This window comes from Salvelinus fontinalis, unplaced genomic scaffold, assembly GCF_029448725.1.
Source record: "Salvelinus fontinalis isolate EN_2023a unplaced genomic scaffold, ASM2944872v1 scaffold_0871, whole genome shotgun sequence".
NCBI lineage: Eukaryota > Metazoa > Chordata > Actinopteri > Salmoniformes > Salmonidae > Salvelinus > Salvelinus fontinalis.
The window spans coordinates 59,376-78,810 of record NW_026601080.1 but is presented as its reverse complement, the minus strand read 5'-3'; the positions used below and the strand labels follow the sequence as shown (position 1 = coordinate 78,810).

Here is a 19,435-nt window from a genome sequence, read left to right as displayed (position 1 = left end):
AGATGCCAGTAGGGAGAACTCTAGTCTAGAACACTGCAGTACTGTTGAGATGCCAGTAGGGAGAGCTCTAGTCTAGAACGCTGCAGTAATGTTGAGATGCCAGTAGGGAGAACTCTAGTCTAGAACACTGCAGTACTGTTGAGATGCCAGTAGGGAGAGCTCTGGTCTAGAACACTGCAGTAATGTTGAGATGCCAGTAGGTAGAGCTTTATTCTAGAACAGTGGAACCTTCAGTACTACTTTGATTCATCTGATGGTTATGGGGTTTAAATTGAATGGGTTCTAATTGAATAACATCATGGAACTTTGACCTGTATATACAGAACTCAGAAGGACAAGACAACACATTATAAGAAATTGTTAACATTCTAAATAGTATAGAGGGCTTGCAGGTGTGTCACAAATCACCTAGCAACCACATCAAGCCCTCTGTAGTCAACACATTGTTTGAATGGTTCTCTGTGTAGTCAAAACATCACTTTGAAAATATGAAACATTTAGATAATTAAAAAAATGTAGTCCCACTCCTCAAATGAAGAAAGGCAAGTAGATATACAGTCTGTTGCGCAATTTCTATTGAAATACAGGAACATCCCTTTTTCTGATGTACTGGTCTGGTCATCATCCATGTCAACGTCTTAAAGAGGAAGGAGAGGACAGTTAAATACGTGTCAACCACAGAATTCACACTCACTACCAGTCAGTTGACTCACTGTACAATACCTCTCCCTTTCACTTCACTCTGTAAGTACTCTTGACAATATCTTGAAATATATATATTTTTATTTTTAGTCATATACTTGTATAATTTTACTACTTCTTGTTATGTTTTGAGCTGTGTTTTGGTTGTTACATCAGGGTCAGTATTCATAAAGTGTCTCAGTTTAGGAGTGTTGATCTACATAGTGATGAGATGATTAACCAGGGTAAAAAAGACATGCAGACAAACATTGTAGCACTGCAGTGTGTGTGCGTATGTGGGCCTAAGTGTGCGTCTGCGTGTGACACAGTTGATTTAGCTGAGAGCCCTTCAGGACCAGACTGATAGGGAGTAGGGTTGACATCTATACTGTGTAGGATGTCTGTTTTAACTTTGCTACATTCTTAACCAGCTCTCTAGACTTTGATACAGACTCCATGGGCTTATTTGCCTTCCCTACACATGGTCTCTCCTACAGATGGTCTCCGTGTGTGAGCATTATCAGCCAGAAGTCCCCACAAGAATAGTAAATGGACAAAAATGTTGTTAGTCCCCACAAGAGCAAATGCACGTTCTAGGGGGTTTAGGGCTAGGTTTTAAATTTATGTTAGAATTAGGTTTAGGAGCTAGGGTTAGTAGGTTTTGGGGTTAAGGTAAAGGAAAATAGGATTATGAACAGGACTGATGTCACGCCCTGGCCTTATTATTCTTTGTTTTCTTTATTATTTTAGTTAGGTCAGGGTGTGACATGGGGAATGTTTATGTTTTTGTTGGTTTTGGGTGTTTATTTGGTAAAGGGGTTATGGGGTGTAGTATATGGTTTTGTGTTGAGTGTAGATGTCTAGCGTTGTCTATGTTGGTTAGTTATCTAGGAGAGTCTATGGTTACCTGAATGAGTTCCCAATTAGAGACAGCTGATTTCGGTTGTCTCTGATTGGGAGCCTTATTTAGGGTAGCCATAGGCTCTCATTGGTTGTGGGTAATTGTCTATGTAAAACGTTTGTAGCCTGTATGTATGTGCACAACGTTTGTAGCTTCACGGTCGTTTTGTTGTTTTGTTAGTGTGTATAGAGTTTTGTGTCGTGTTCATCTTCGTGGTGTTAATAAAAGAAGATGGCTTATTTTCCAACTGCTGCATTTTGGTCCGTCAATCCGCCACACGATCGTGACAGAATTACCCACCATAGGACCAAGCGGCATGGAAAGCGGCAACAGGACCTACCTACACAGGATTCATGGACATGGGAGGAGATACTGGATGGTAAGGGGCCGTGGGTTCAACCGGGAGAATATCGCCTTCCTCGTGAAGAGCTGGAGGCAGCTAAAGCAGAGAGGAGGCGATATGAGGAGGCAACACGGAGACAAGGCTGGAAACCCATGAGTACAACCCAAAAATTTCTTGGGGGGGGCCTTAAAGGGAGTGTGGCGAAGTCAGGTAGGAAACCTGCGCCTACTCCCTGTACTTACCGTGGAGAGCGAGAGTACGGGCAGACATCGTGTTACGCAGTAGAGCGCACGGTGTTTCCTGTACGCGTGCATAGCCCGGTGCGGTACATTTCAGCTCCACGTATCGGCCGGGCTAGACTGAGCGTTGAGCCGTATGTCATGAAGCCGGCCCAACGCATCTGGTCACCAGTGCGTCTCCTCGGGCCGGCGTACATGGCACCAGCCTTACGCATGGTGTCCCCGGTTCGCCTACATAGGCCGGTGCGGGTTATTCCACCTCCCCGCACTGGTCAGGCGACGGGGAGCATAGAACCAGGTAAGGTTGGGCAGGCTCGGCGTTCAAGGGAGCCAGTACGCCTACACGGTCCGGTATTTCCGGCGCCACCTCCCCGCCCCAACCCAGTACCACCAGTGCCTCCTCCACGCACTAGCTATATGGTGCGTGTCTCCAGCCCTTTACCACCAGTGTCTAAACCACGCACCAAGCCTCCTGTGTGTCCCCAGAGTCCTGTGCGTCCTGTTGCTGCTCCCCGCACTAGCCCTGAGATGCGTGTCCCCAGCCCGGTGCCACCAGTCCCGGCACCACGCACCAGGCCTACAGTGCGCCTCAGCCGGCAGGAGTCTGCCGTCTGCACAGCAATGACTGAACTGCCCGTCTGCCAAGCGCCATCTGAGCCATCCGTCTCCCCAACGCCATCTGAGCCATCCGTCTCCCCAGCGCCATCTGAGCCATCCGTCTGCAATGAGCCTGCAAAGCCGCCCGTCTGCCATGAGCCTGCAAAGCCGCCCGTCTGCCATGAGCCCACTGAGCCGTCCGCCAGACAGGAGCCGCTAGAGCCGCCAGCCAGACAGGAGCCGCTAGAGCCGTCCGTCAGACAGGATCTGCCAGAGCCGCCAACCAGACAGGATCTGCCAGATCCGTCAGCTAGCCATGAGCAGCCAGATCCGTCAGCTAGCCATGAGCAGCCAGATCCGTCAGCTAGCCATGAGCAGCCAGATCCGTCAGCTAGCCATGAGCAGCCAGATCCGTCAGCTAGCCATGAGCAGCCAGATCCGTCAGCCAGCCATGAGCAGCCAGATCCGTCAGCCAGCCATGAGCAGCCAGATCCGTCAGCCAGCCATGAGCAGCCAGATCCGTCAGCCAGCCATGAGCAGCCAGATCCGTTAGCCAGCCATGAGCAGCCAGATCTGTCAGCCAGCCATGGGCCGTCCCTCAGTCCGGAGCTGCCATTCCTCAGTCCGGAGCTGCCCCTTACCCTGGAGCTGCCCCTTACCCTGGAGCTGCCCCTTACCCTGGAGCTGCCCCTTACCCTGGTGCTGCCCCTTACCCTGGTACTGCCCCTGACCCTGGTACTGCCCCTTACCCTGGTACTGGTCCTTAGTCCGGAGCTGTCCCTTAGTCCGGAACTTCCCCTTAATGCAATGGGGTTAATGTGGAGGGGGGTCGTTTGGAGGAAGCCTAGGAGGTGGTTAGGTACTGTGGTGACGTGGGGACTACGACCAGAGCCGGAGCCGCCACCGTGGAGGGGAGCCCACCCAGACCCTCCCCTAGACTGTGTATGGTGCGCCCGGAGTTCGCGCCTCAAGGGGGGGGTTATGTCACGCCCTGGCCTTATTATTCTTTGTTTTCTTTATTATTTTAGTTAGGTCAGGGTGTGACATGGGGAATGTTTATGTTTTTGTTGGTTTTGGGTGTTTATTTGGTAAAGGGGTTATGGGGTGTAGTATATGGTTTTGTGTTGAGTGTAGATGTCTAGCGTTGTCTATGTTGGTTAGTTATCTAGGAGAGTCTATGGTTACCTGAATGAGTTCCCAATTAGAGACAGCTGATTTCGGTTGTCTCTGATTGGGAGCCTTATTTAGGGTAGCCATAGGCTCTCATTGGTTGTGGGTAATTGTCTATGTAAAACGTTTGTAGCCTGTATGTATGTGCACAACGTTTGTAGCTTCACGGTCGTTTTGTTAGTGTGTATAGAGTTTTGTGTCGTGTTCATCTTCGTGGTGTTAATAAAAGAAGATGGCTTATTTTCCAACTGCTGCATTTTGGTCCGTCAATCCGCCACACGATCGTGACAACTGAATTGTGTCCCCACAGGGTTAGTTGTACAAGACTGTGTGTGTGTCAGCCACTTGCTGATTAGCCTCACAGCTTGGGGATAGGAGTTATCATTGAACCTGGTGGTCAGTCTTTAGGCTGCTGTACAGCTTGACGGACCGTAGAGGTTTGAACATTTATCCTCCTATATTTGAGGTTCTGAGAATTACAGTTTCAGAACAATCAATGTAGAAATGTGTTTACAGTGCAATAGACAGTATTCACAGAACCGTATACAGACGTAGGATCTTAATATTCCTGCAGCAACAGGAAAAGTGAATTATTATGTGGATTATAATTAATGTGGTGGTTGACAGTTTATTAGGGAAAATCAAGTCTAACATTTTAAATTACAAACATTAGTGTCACGTTGTATAAATGACAGGAGACAGGCGCAGGAATACGTAATAGGAGGTTTTAATAGTCCACCAAACAATACAACCTGCCATAGAAAGGCATTGGGGACGAAGCCCAAAACACAGGGATGAAATCCAACCAAAACAGCCAGGTAAAACCCCTAATAAATACACAGGACTAAAACACGTAATACACGGGAAGAAACACGTAATACACGGGACGAGACCCGTAATACACGGGAAGAAACACGTAATAACAATACACGGGACGAGACACAACAATACACGGGACGAGGCACATAATACATGGGGCGAAACACATAATACACGCGGCAAGACACGTAATAATAAGTACACAATACATGTAGCACAAAAGCCAAAGCAACAAAGCACAGGTACTCACAAGACCAACGGACATGGAAACAATAACTGACCAAGACAATGATGAACACATTTATGCAATTGCTAATCAGGGGAAATGGGAACCAGGTGTAATTAGACAGTTCAGTGATGCCTAGAAAGCCAGTGATGTAGACTTCCAGAACTGGTGCACGGAAATAGCAGCAGTACTGGAGTGATCCGTGACAGTTCGAAGCCTTTTTTAAACCTTGAATACACTACAAGTTTGCATTTCCAGGAAGCAGGAAAATTCTCTACAACAAAAGAGTGATCAAATTAAGATACACGTCTGTAGCACAATACAACACAACACAATATGAGCCTGGTTCATTACCAATAATGAGGCACAGTACCCCATTTACAGTTTATACTTCAATGTATCAGGTGGAGTTATTCACCAGCTATAGAGTGAGTTGTTGTTTATGTTTCTAAGACTGCAGGGTGTGAGATGCAACAATGGCCTTGAGAACAGCAGGAAGTGTGTTGGTGGTCTTTGTCTGGTCTGTAGCAGGTATGGTCTCATTCTTATCTTTTAGTTGGTTTGTTTAATAATCTACAAACATTTATTAAAGGTTAAGAATCATAATGTTATTCTGGTGTGTTCTGTTAGGATTCTCCACTTCACTTAAATAGTTATCTTTTCACAACTCACTGAGTGATGCTTATCTGTGGTTTCCATTCACACTCAACTCAGCAACTACAGCAAAAAAGTGGAGACAAACCCTACAGTTAGTGTGAGCCAATAGACCTTGTCCTAATTATGATACCATTGTGTTTTGTGACTGTGTTATAGTGGTACTGGGTCAGGATGGCTGGAGTGTTACTTACACCCCTCAGAATATCTGTACCTTGAAGGGGTCAACAGTGGAGCTGTTCTGCTTTTACACATATCCCAGAGGTCATACAGTCACAACAACCTTCTGGTTCACTAAAATTATAAATCTAAGAGACGACCCAGACTACAAAGGTCGTGTGACGTACCGTAGCGATAGGAGGAATGGCCACACTCTGAGAATCACAGAACTGAGAGAGAGTGACTCAACTGAGTACAAGTTTAGATTCAGAACAGATCAGACCGGAGGGAAGTATACTGGTGATCCTGGAGTCACCTTGTCTGTTACAGGTACAGTGATATTATATATATAGTATTGATCTGTTTAATCACTTTGTCTGTTACAGGTACAGTGATATTATATATAGTGTTGATCTGTTTAACAGGTTCAGGAAAATTGTCTTGAGTTGTATTGAAATAATATAAAAATGAAAGTATGGTATAATAGGAATGTCTGAATTGATGATTAGAGAATGTCCACTCCTGCCTCATTTGAACTAGACAACAGGTCATTGATGGTTTTAATGTTGTTATTTACTCCAGACCTGCAGTTGAAGGTGACAACTACATGGTGGTTAATGACACTGACCTGTAGCACCACCTGTACTCTGACTGGTAACCCCACCTACATCTGGTACAGGAACAGTATGATTGTACAAGGGGCCTCCTCCCCCTCGTACTCAGTGTACTTAAACACTGAAGACAGCTTCTACTGTGCTGTAAAAGGCATCAATTCTCCTGCAGTGTGTGAGTGTGACTAATACACTTTTCAAAGACTTCCAAAATCATCCAATCATTGGTTAGTGTTGATTTGCAGTGGAACATATAGGAAATCTATCTATTTTTTCAGTCTATGTCCAAGTTCCATGATTGTACTCATCTCACTACTGTAGTGAAGTACAAGTACTTCACAAACACTGTATTGTTACATTATTGTCTAAGTTACAAATATTTATTTTAGTATTTCATTTATTTTAATTATAAGTCCAAGATCCATGATGCTCCTCATGTAAAGCTCTATGTATGAACAATGTGCTACATATTGTCCACCAGATGGCCCAAAGAGCACCTCAGTGTCAGTCAGTCCCTCTGGTGAAATAGTGGAGGGCAGTTCAGTGACTCTGACCTGCAGCAGTGATGCCAACCCACCTGTGGACAAATACACCTGGTACAAGAAGAACGTAACCTCAGCAAAAGCATCAGGACAGAGTTACAGCATCACTAACATCATCTCTGAGGACAGTGGAGAATATTACTGTGAGGCTGAGAATACAATAGCTTCTAAGAACTCTATAGCTCAGATGATCATTGTAGCAGGTAACGTTACATCTTCAACACATTTAAGTCATTTAGCGGACGTTCTTATTCAGAGCGACTTACAAATTGGAAAGTTCATACATTCTCATCCTGGTCCCCCCATGGGAATTGAACCCTGGTCCCCACGTGGGAATTGAACCCACAACCCTGGCGTTGCAAGCGCCATGCTCTACCAACTGAGCCACACGGGACCACACGCGATCCCAATACAAAACTACATTATTCAATCTAATGTTAATACTTTGAATTTGGCTTTTTTTTAACTTTGGTTTATAATTAAACATTGGGTGTACAAAACACTAAGAGCACATGCTTTTTCCATGACATAGACAGACTGACCAGGTGAATCCAGGTGAAGCTTTGATCCCATATTGATGTCACTTGTTAAATCCACTTCAATCAGTGTGGATGAAGGGGAGGAGACAGGTTTTACCATATTATATTTGTTTTTAATTTATTAGAACATGCCATGTACTCCTATCATCCATATTTTAATTTAGGGAAACAGACCTCAGTTCTGACTGCAGCTGTAGGAATCATAGTGGTTGTTCTGGTTCTCATCCTCTGCCTCTCTGGACTCATGTGGTTCAGGTGACATACATTTTTATTTCACCACTCGCACTCTGATTTGTTATGAATGCATTAATATATGAATTCATTCATGTGCAAAAGTTTATTTGTAACATGTCAACTTCCACTGGAGGTCAGTAGAGAGCATAACGCACTCTGTCCATCTTTACAGGAGATCAACAGGAGGAAGTGATGTCACAGCAGACACAGAGGTGATGATATCAGCTATGCCTCCACCTCCACAACCTGGTGACATGAATTTACTATGTCACAACAGTCTCTCTCATACTATTTTCACTGTTACTATGACAACGCTCTCTCTCTCTCGCTTTCTCTCTCTCACTCTCTCACTCTCTCTCTCTCTCTGCACAGAGTGTCCATCCTAACCCTAACAGTGACCCTAACAGTGACATGTACTCATCTCTGAACATGAATACCAGGTCACCAGAGTATGACACCCTGACAGTAAGTGTGTGTGTTTGTGTGTGTGTTTGTGTGTGTGTTTGAATCCATTCAAATGTTATAGAGTGGTGTGTAATGTGTTCATTCTGTTTTCTTTCAGAATGTGAGGGACTCCCCTAGTGACACAGTCCCTCAGATAGATGCTGAGCCCTCAGATTATGAGAACTGAAGAGAACCACCACAGAACCTGGACTGAAGAGAACCACCACAGAACCTGGACTGAAGAGAACCACCACAGAACCTGGACTGAAGACAACCACCACAGAACCTGGACTGAAGAGAACCACCACTGAACCTGGACTGAGGAGAACCACCACAGAACCTGGACTGAAGAGACTCACCACAGAACCTGGACTGAAGAGAACCACCACAGAACCTGGACTGAAGAGACTCACCACAGAACCTGGACTGAAGAGAACCACCACAGAACCTGGACTGAAGAGCTTCAGCACAGAACCTGGATGAAGACTTTCAGCAGCAAACCAAGCTAGGACTTACACCTCTATACTCCTGCTACCACATTACTATGATATCTAGAAGGCTTTCCAGATAAGGAGCTTTAACTTTTTAGAAAATGATGTCATTATTTGTATTTTCTTGTAAAGTTAAGGAAAGGGAAAGGGGGGATACCTAGTCAGTTGTACAACTGAATGCATTCAACTGAAATGTGTCTTCCGCATTTAACCCAACCCCTCTGAATCAGAGTGATGCGGGGGGCTGCCATAATCGACATCCTCATCTTCCTCATTACTAGATTTGTTTATTTATATTTACTTAGTTTTAACTGTTAGTTTGTTTTGCCAATATCTCACTTGTTGTTTCTTTTATTTTCAAATATCAGTCAATATCAATACCCGGTGAACAATGTGTTAACTGCCTTGCTCAGTGGCATGACGTCATATTTTTGTAATTATGCTTCTTGGTGACATGTCAAGAAGTGTTTGTAAATGCTGGAGTTGAATTATCTTTCCTTGTAATGATAATTGTGTATACTGATGATAAATAAGATAGATTATGCTTCTGCTCTTTTTCTATGACATTTGACCATTTGTAGATTTTCTGTAACACAAAAAGACCACTTTTCTGTTTGCTCTCTGTAGATTAATATTATGTTTTTAGATACATTAAATAGGTTTACCTTTGCAGTTTTTACAATTTAGTTCAGCATCAATACAGTATAAGCACCATGTTGTAAACAAGATCAACATTTAAGACAATAAATACACTGATTATTTGATCAACTAATAATACATTGATTCATAACTATTTTCCTCTCTGCTGTTGTTTCTTGTATTTCTGACTATTGGACACATGATGTCACTATTAAACCGATCAACAACAGCACTGTTCCTCACCAACGACATGCATGCACACACGCTAGTGGTGCGCCGGTCCGCTGTTTGTTCACCCGCAACCGCCCACAACTGCTAATAACCCATCTGCAACCTCACGACTATGTGATAAAGTGAAAATCTGAGGCCCTCACCACCCAACACTAACCCGCAAATATAGAACATTCGCTACAGGCTACAGTCAAAGACTGTGAAGGATTTTTTTTGACAGGGGGGGCAGGATTTATTTTTTGCCTGATATAGACATGTTACTGATTATAATTTCAGACATTTTGGTGGGCTATTTGTTCGTCAACTTGTCCGTAGTTTCTAGATACATGCATTAGCGACACGTCATTCATGGCAGATGTGGCAGAGCTCCATCTGTTTCGAGCCCCACCTGTTTAGCTTTTTTTGTTGTTGCTTTTTTTCTTATTATTTTGGCATTAATACATGACACATATCGTTTTGCAAACAATGTAAAAAATAGTTAATCTTTTAAAAAAAAGTTAATAAAGTCGCATACGAACATGGTCTCATTGTTGCAGCTCCAAAATGCAGGTGTTTCAGCTCAGTGACTTCTGTGGTGGGGCAGCCAGCCAGCAGCGGAGCGCAGGGGTTGGTAATGTTCTCTAGTTGCGCCGTGATTGGCTCAGTGTTCTGTCACTCATGGGGACACTACGTCACCGTAAAATCTACGGGGAGAGCTCGAAAATTCAAGCCCTTTGAAGTGCACATCCAAGAAGGTTCAAGGTCATTGGCCACAGACTGTAGCTTTGATTGGACTGATCATGTCAACATCATACTTTCAAAATCTTAGCAAGCAGTCATCATCATGCATCAAGTCTGCAGTCTACTGGCAAATCCTTTTCAATCCTTGTCATATGAAGAGAAATTATAGACAAAACGTACTGGTGCTCATCGGCCATTGGACATAAACATTACATAACAAGTTGGAAATTGCAAATTCAACAATGAATCCCAGGCTTTGTTACAGCTGGCTGTGACCGGGTCGTCCGGGTTAGGAGAGGGTTTGACCGGCCGGGATGTCCTTGTCTCATCGTGCTCTAGCGACTCCTTGTGGCGGGCCTGGCGCCTGCAAGCTGACTTAATTCGTCAGTTCGACAGTGTTTCCTCCGACACATTGGTGCCTGCTGTTTGTCCTACTGTCCAGGGGTGAAGCTGGAGAGCACCAGGCTGATGATAAAGTACCCAGTACATCTGTCTTTGTCAAAACATCAGCTATCATTTATAAACATATAAAAGCAAGTCTTACCAATCAACTCATATCATAACCTTTGACAGAGTAAAAATGACAGACTAATGCCGGATTTTGAAGGCGGGAGCAGGTGTTTTCATATGTCCTCCATAGAGATACCTGTAGATAGAGGACTCCAATGCCCAAAAGACAGTTTTAGCACGGGCATCACCATTGAGGACTTTCACTTTCACTTTCAAGTTTCTCTCTCTCTCTCTCTCTCTCTCTCTCTCTCTCTCTCTCTCTCTCTCTCTCTCTCTCTCTCTCTCTCTCTCTCTCTCTCTCTCTCTCTCTCTCTCTCTCTCTCTCTCTCTCTCTCTCTCTCTCAAATCAATTCAGGGTTTAATTTTCATGGTAAACATATGTTTACAAAAGTGAAATAAACAATACAAAATTAACAGTAAACATAACACTCACAAAAGCTCTAAAGAAATGTAGACATTTCAAATGTCATATTATGTCTATATGCAGTATTGTAACAATGTCTTTCTCCCTCACTCTCTCCCTCTCTCTCTTCCCCTATCCCCCCCCTCTATCTCACCATAGCCCCCCACTTTCTCTCTCTATTTCTCTCTCTCTCGCTCTCTCTAACCCTCTCTCCTCTCTCTCTTTCTCTCTAACCCCCTCTCCATTTCTCCCCCCTCTTCTTTTTCTCTCGCTCTCTCTCTCTCCCCCTCTTCTCTATCTCTCTCTCTTTCTTCAACCATAAGCCTGACCAGAGAGGAAGATACAGGAAACCATGGCAACCCTGACCACCCTGACAACCCTGACAACCCTGACAAATCTGACAACCATGACAACTTTTACCACCCTGACCCCCCTGACAATCCTGACAACCCTGACCACCACGCACCGTCCGGAAATGACAGAGGGAGGAAGAGGAGGAGGAAAAACAGAATAATGAATATGAAGATTGAGGAAGAGACAGTGGCCTTACTTTAAAATAGAACATAAAATGGGGGTGTTGGGGGGTGTCACCACTTTTGTAGTCTTTTAACACACAGCACAGACAGAACACTGGACATACAGTATGAGTGACCTCTATGATGACCATGTTGTAGACACTAAAGGGGGTCCACCTCTATGATGACCATGTTGTAAACACTAAAGGGGTCCACTTCTACAACGACCATGTTGTAAACACTAAAGGGGTCCACCTCTACGATGACCATGTTGTAAACACTAAAGGGGTCCACCTCTACAACGACCATGTTGTAGACACTAAAGGGGGTCCACCTCTATGATGACCATGTTGTAGACACTAAAGGGGTCCACCTCTACGATGACCATGTTGTAGACACTAAAGGGGGTCCACCTCTACGACGACCATGTTGTAAACACTAAAGGGGTCCACCTCTACGACGACCATGTTGTAAACACTAAAGGGGGTCCACCTCTGTGATGACCATGTTGTAGACACTAAAGGGGGTCCACCTCTGCGACGACCATGTGGTAAACACTAAAGGGGGTCCACCTCTTCAACGACCATGTTGTAGACACTAAAGGGGGTCCACCTCTACAACAACCATGTTGTAAATACTAAATGGGTCCACCTCTTCGACGACCATGTTGTAGACACTAAAGGGGGTCCACCTCTACAACAACCATGTTGTAAATACTAAATGGGTCCACCTCTTCGACGACCATGTTGTAGACACTAAAGGGGGCCATTGTAGGGTCTGACCTGCAATGACCCCTTCCCCCCCTCTCCCCATTGATGAAATTAGTGAGAGGCTCATCTTTACACATATTAGTGTGTAGCCCAAATTGTTTGGATGCTACAGATCGACTGGACCGACTTCAGACGAGTCCCAAGACCGATTTTCGGGATGTCTCATGGTCTGACAAACACGGCTCTAGCTCTGTCACGTTTCACCACAGATGCAGAAGTGTGACAAAGAAGGATGAAGTGGATTGAGATGCATCCAATGCAAATTTTATTTTAAACTGACAGATTTGCCTTGGTCAAAGACATTGACCTTAAGGGGTCATGAACATTGACCTTTGTGTGTTAACATGGTTCTGTCCTAAAGAAAAGTGGAAATGGGGGACATTTTGTCCATTTTAGAAATGTAGGGCCCATTTTAATACAGTAACCTCCCTTCTCTGACATGCTGTTCTGGTCCTCATGCATGTTAATGCCTTAAAGAAGAGGGGAGGTATGCATCAGCTACTTGTGTTCTGACTGCTATAAATATATATCAACCACAGAACTGACACTTACTAGCAGTTCCCACACACTGCTAGTCAGTTGACTCAATGCACAAGACTTGTCCCCTTCAGTCTATAAGTACTCTTGACAATATCTTGAAATATAGTTTTTGGATATTTGTTTTTAGTAATAAGTCATATACTTGAAGGGTAATGTATCATTTTACTTCTTGTTATGTTTTGAGCTGTGTTTTGGTTGTTACATCAGGGTCAGTATTCATAAAGTGTCTCAGTGTAGGAGTGTTGATCTACATAGTGATAAAATGATTAACCAGGGTAAAATAGACATGCAGACAAACATTGTAACACTGCAGTGTGTGTGTGTGTGTGTGTGTGTGTGTGTGTGTGTGTGTGTGTGTGTGTGTGTGTGTGTGTGTGTGTGTGTGTGTGTGTGTGTGTGTGTGTGTGTGTGTGTGTGTGTGTGCGTGTGTGTGTGTGTGTGTGTGTGTGTGTGTGGGGGGGGGGGATTTGTACATTGCTAGACATGACCACCTTGTTGACCTGATAGCCAGTGAGGTCAGACAAGTAGTCTCACCAACAGCACACATCCATAAACATTGTTGTGTCAGGGGAAGCTGGTTTGATGTTGAGGATGATGTGTTTTCCTGTGTGTCAAATACACCAGATATTGCTGTTGGGGGGGGGGGGGGTGCAGGGGGAGGTGCTCATTTTCGAAGCGGGCTGCTCATTTAATTACTACATAGAGCAGGTCTTTATAGAGAATTGTGGTGCTTGGACAGCCTGGGTGGAGGTGCAAGCTGATGGCAGTGATATTTGGCAGTCTCAACCACTCACACAGGCTTGCAGTGCGTGGTCTCCAGATTGAGGGCCTGATAAAAACTAGGACAAAGCAATTGGCTAGGTGTTGCTCTGTTTCAGCTGTCGTGGGCAGCATAGCTGTTTGGAAAAGGAGGTGCTTTCTGTACCCTTGAGTGTCATGACATACAGGGACTTTTGAAATGTTACATTAGATTGGTGGATTAAAAGCATTTAAAATGTGTGTGACACAGTGGATTTATCTGAGGGTCCTTTAGGACCAGACTGATAGGGAGTAGGGTTGACATCTATACTGTGTAGGATGTGTGTTTCAACTTTTCTACATCCATAACAACCAACTCTCTAGAACTCGATACAGGCTCCATGGGCCTTTTGGGACTTCCCTTCAAATGGTCTGTGTGTTTGTGTTTATGTGTGTGTATGTGTATGTGTGGTGGGGGCTTGTGTGTGTGTTAGTCACTTCCTGTTTAGCTTGGGGATAGGAGCTATCATTGAACCTGGTGGTCAGTCTTTAGGCTGCTGTACAACTTGACGGACCGTAGAGGATTGAACATTTATCCTCCTATATTTGGGGTTCTGAGAATGAAACAGCTTCACAACAATCAATGTAGAAATATGTGTTTACAGTTCTACTCATCTGTTCAATAAGTGATTGTTGTTGATGATGACTATTGTATCCATTAGGAAAAATGTTTTGCATCACACAACATGTCAGCTTAAATAGACAGATGGAGAAAGACATGCAACATGTCACACACATTACATGATAAAGGGATTTACAGTGATATAGTTTTTTCTCCAGGTCTTCAGGTGAAAGTGACTGGTGGACATCAGGATAAGACACTGACCTGTATCACCACCTGTATTCTGACTGACAACCCCACCTACATCTGGTACAAGAACGGACAACATCTAGATGAGAGCACCTCCCCCCAGTACAAAGACCCAGTCTCCAGTAACTATGAAGACAGTTACTCCTGTGCTGTAAAAGGCCATGAGGATCCCCGGATCTCTTCTTCAGTGTGTGAGTTTGAATCTACTACAGAATTTATACAGAATGTCTGTACTACGTCCTGTTGGTCTCACTGTGTAATTTGATTGGTCTTGGCTTTTATGAACAACTGAAAATACAGTATAATGTACTCATGGGATTCCATTATATATGAGGTGTTCAGGATCAGGACTGCGTCAGTGTGACTTACACCAACAGGAGAATCTGTGCCTTGAAGGGGTCATCAGTGGACATATCCTGTACTTATGGCAGTGGTTATGATACGATCACATCATCACTCTGGTTTAGTCCTAATCAGAGTGACAGCTGGAGGGATGAGTTGATCCCTGAGGACCTAACCACAGACCCAAGATATGCAGGTCGTGAGGAGTATGCTGGAGAGAAGGAGAGAGGTCAATCCACCCTGAGAATCACAGATCTGAGAGAGGAGGACTCTGCCGAGTACAAGTTCATATTCAACTCAGAAACCTCAGGATGGGGGTACAGCTTCCCTGGAACAACTCTGACTGTCACAGGTAACAGTGAACTCACAAATGAACTCACAACCCTTTGGGAACGTTCCCCTAATTTCAGAAATCCTGGTTGGAGGATTAATTCCTTCTGATTCTGGGAATATTCTGGAAAACATGGGGATTTTTGTAGAGTTACCAGAATTGTTTAACCCTGTTCCTGCCACAGTGACAATGCAGCAGTGGGTGGATGAATATCTTAATGTATTATTTTACATTGATACAATAGGAACCTTCTGTGTAGGAAAGTCTTTGTTTATTGTAATAGATCAGGTGATTCGGGGTTTTAATGATGTTTTTTACTCCAGGTCTTCAGGTGCGGTTTAAGGATCCAACCAACATCATAGAGGGAAAGTGTCTTTGTCTGTTCTGTGAGTCCATATGCTTTCTGCAGGACAACCCCTCTTACATCTGGTACAAGAACGGACAACGTCTGATCAGACACGAGACCAAGTACCTGATCCTAGACCCAGTCAGCAGTAAGGATGCAGGCAGATACTCCTGTGCTGTAGAAAACCATGAGGATCTCCCCTCTCCTGAAGAGACTCTCACTGTCACATGTGAGTATGTGTGATATATACACTGAGTATACAAAACATTAAGAACACCTGCTTTTTCCATGACATAGACCAGGGTTCCACAACTGGCGGTCCACGGGCCGAATTTGACCTGCGGGTGGTTTTATTTGGCCCCCCGCAAGTTTTCTGAGCAAGGTAAGAATACACATTGTTGCATTATACTATGTGTACTCTTACCTTTTATGGCATCCTCTTTACCAGATGGCCCAAAGACTGACCTGCAGCAGTGATGCTAACCCACCTGTGCACAAATACACCTGGTACAAGAAGAACGTAACCTCACCAAAAGCATCAGGACAGTTACAGCATCACTAACATAAGCTCGGAGGACAGAGGAGAATACTACTGTGAGGCTGAGAATAAATATGGACATCTCAACTCTTCCTGTGTGACTGTGGATGTTCAGTGTAAATACATCTTTAATATTTCATCATACATGTCAACTGCTTAAATCAAAATCAAATCAAATCAAATGTATTTATATAGCTCCTCTTACATCAGCTGACATCTCAAAGTGCTGTACAGAAACCCATCCTAAAACCCCAAACAGCAAGCAATGCAGGTGTAGAAGCACGGTGGCTAGGAAAAACTCCCTAGAAAGGCCAAAACCTAGGTAGAAACCTAGAGAGGAACCAGCCTATGAGGGGTGGCCAGTCATCTTCTGGCTGTGCCGGGTGGAGATTATAACAGAACATGGCCAAGATGTTCAAGTGTTCATAAATGACCAACATGGTCAAATAAAAATAATCACAGGTCAGCACCTCAGGAGTAAATGTCAGTTGGCTTTTCATAGCCAATCATTGAGAGTATCTTTACCGCTCCTGCTGTCTCTAGAGAGTTGAAAACAGCAGGTCTGGGACAGGTAGCACGTCCGGGGAACAGGTCAGGGTTCCATAGCCGCAGGCAGAACAGTTGAAACTGGAGCAGCAGCACGGCCAGGTGGACTGGGGACAGCAAGGAGTCATCATGCCATCAATGCATCTGTACAGTACAATTTACTATACAACATTCACATCACTGAATTATAAGTATTTCCACAATGTGAATGTAACTGACCTGTACAATCCGATTATTTTTTTCATTCGCATTATCTAATGTCTTTAGATGGTCCAAAGAACACCTCAGTATCAGTCAGTCCCTCTGGTGAAATAGTGGAGGACAGTTCAGTGACTCTAACCTGCAGCAGTGATGCCAACCCACCTGTGGACAAATACACCTGGTACAAGAAGAATGTAACCTCACCAAAAGCATCAGGACAGAGTTACAGCATCACAAACATCATCTCTGAGGACAGAGGAGAATATTACTGTGAGGCTGGGAATACAATAGCATCTAATAACTCTACAGCTCTGATGATCATTATAGCAGGTAACGTTACATCTTCAATTCTTCAATGTTTCAAGCATAATTTGTCTCATTACACCTTATGTTATAACTATACATTGGGTTATAAGATCCCTTAACAAGTATTGCATTAATGTCCTGTACTTAAGTTTATTTTTCTTTATTAAATCATGCCATGTATTCATATCATCCATATTTTATTATAGCGAAACAAACCTCAGTTCTGACTGCAGCTGTAGGAATTATAGTGGTTGTTCTGGTTGTCATACTCTGTCTCTCTGGACTGTGGTTCAGGTGAGTGAAAATGCATATTTTTACGTTGTTGATTATTTAAATTTAGCACTATGATTTGTTGTTAACTTCATTCATTCATTAATGTATTAATTCATGTGCAAAACAGGAATAAGCGGAACAAATCTACCTCTGACACAAGAGACACAGCAGACGATGGACAGGTGAATCTGTTGGAATCAGAAGATGACTGTGATGACTGAATTCTTTGTGGAACATTTCCACTCCTCATGTTCTCTGTCCACTCTTCCCATCAGGGAGACTCTAGTCCAGTGTATGACAACATCTCAAGCATGGCCATGACCCCTACAGACAACCACTATGACGTTCACTATCCTAGGGTCCACTTCTCTCGCTTCAAAAACCAGGAAGTTCCTCTGTACTCCACCGTCCAACTGCCTCAACCGCAGAAACAGGAAGAGGATGTCCAGTACGCTGCCGTGAAATTCAACCACCCCAGTGCTGCCCCCCCGTGACCATATTCTGCATTAATGTTGTTCATATGCTGATGCTTATTGTAGGAGATGTCATCAATATGCAAAACAGTTGACCCCTAGTGGCCACTAGTGACGTCATTTCCTTAATCTATGAACCCAACAAAATACATCTCAAGACAATGGTTTTGAGGAAATGTTCTCACTTTTGACCTGAGCCCCATAGGCCCTGGTCAAGGGTAGTGCACTATAAAGGGTATAGTGCAGTCTTTGTTTCATTTTTTGTTTCTCTCTCTTCAGACCTGCAGCAGCACAAGCAGCTGAGGAGGACTCCTCTGTTGTCTACAGTACAGTCAACAAACCCAGAAACAAGAAGACCTGAACATAACAAACCCAGAACCAAGAAGAACTGAACACAACAAGTTTGACAAAAACCTTGTATATTTGAGACCTGTATATTTAAACTAAGTGACATAAGGTCTGAGGGGGTGTGGAATATTGGCCATTATAAACGGGTGGTTCATGCCCTGAATGCTGATTGGCTGAAAGTTGTGGTATATCAGACTGCATACCATGGGTATTGCAGAAAATTGCTATTTACTGGTCTAGTTACTGTCACCAGTTTATAGTAGCAATAAGGCACGTCGGGGGTTTGTGGTATGTGGCCAATATACCACGTCTAAGGTCTGCATCCAGGCACTCCACGTTGCGTTGTGCTTAAGAACAGCCCTTTGCCGTGTTATGTTGGGCATATACCACACCTCCTCGGGCCTTATTGCTTAAGTTTATAATGGCAATGAGGCACTTCAGGGGTCTGTGGTATATGGCCAATATACTGTACCACGGCTAATGGCTGTTCTTGACACAAAGTGAATGTGCCGTGGTATATTGACCATATACTACAAACCCCTGAAGTGCCTCATTGCTATTATAAACTGGTTACCAACATAAATAGAACAGAAAAGAAGTATTGTTTATGTCATACCCGTGGTATATTGTCTGATATACAGTATAGACTTCTGAAATGCTGTTTTAGCCAATCAACATCCAGGATCCAAACTACCCAGTTTATAATAATAAATGCCATCTAGCAGACACTTTTATTAAAATTCACTCAGTCATTACCGTCGTGCATGAACACATTTTTCGTATGTGAAATCCCAGCAGGAATGGTACCCATGCACCATGCTGTATCAACGGAGCCACAGAACTACTGTATTCACACTTAGCCTGTCTAGGATGAGTGTGCCGCTAGCGGCACTCCCCCCCCACCCCCACTGAAAAACCAGTGCCGCGAAATTCAAAAAAAATATTTTTTTTAAATATTTAACTTTCACACATTAAAGTCCAATACAGCTAATGAAAGACAAAGATCTTGTGAATCCAGCCAACATGTCCGATTTTTAAAATGTTTTACAGGGAAGACACAATATGTAAAGATGTACATCTATTACCTAAAAACACATTAGCATAATCCACCATCTTTTATTTGTCCACCAACACCAGTAGCTAT

General features: G+C 43.8%; 1 protein-coding gene across 1 annotated transcript; it reads left to right on the top strand.

The window, feature by feature from the left end:
• The first annotated feature begins 5,452 nt into the window (after positions 1 to 5,452).
• On the top strand, positions 5,453 to 18,304 carry LOC129847561 (B-cell receptor CD22-like). Its single transcript, XM_055915297.1, has 10 exons — positions 5,453 to 5,507; positions 5,790 to 6,119; positions 14,557 to 14,778; positions 14,922 to 15,281; positions 15,584 to 15,835; positions 16,958 to 17,221; positions 17,404 to 17,491; positions 17,598 to 17,652; positions 17,746 to 17,960; positions 18,223 to 18,304. Exons 1-10 carry the CDS (start codon positions 5,453 to 5,455, stop codon positions 18,302 to 18,304), a joined length of 1,923 nt encoding a protein of 640 aa, XP_055771272.1.
• Positions 18,305 to 19,435: the final 1,131 nt, after the last annotated feature.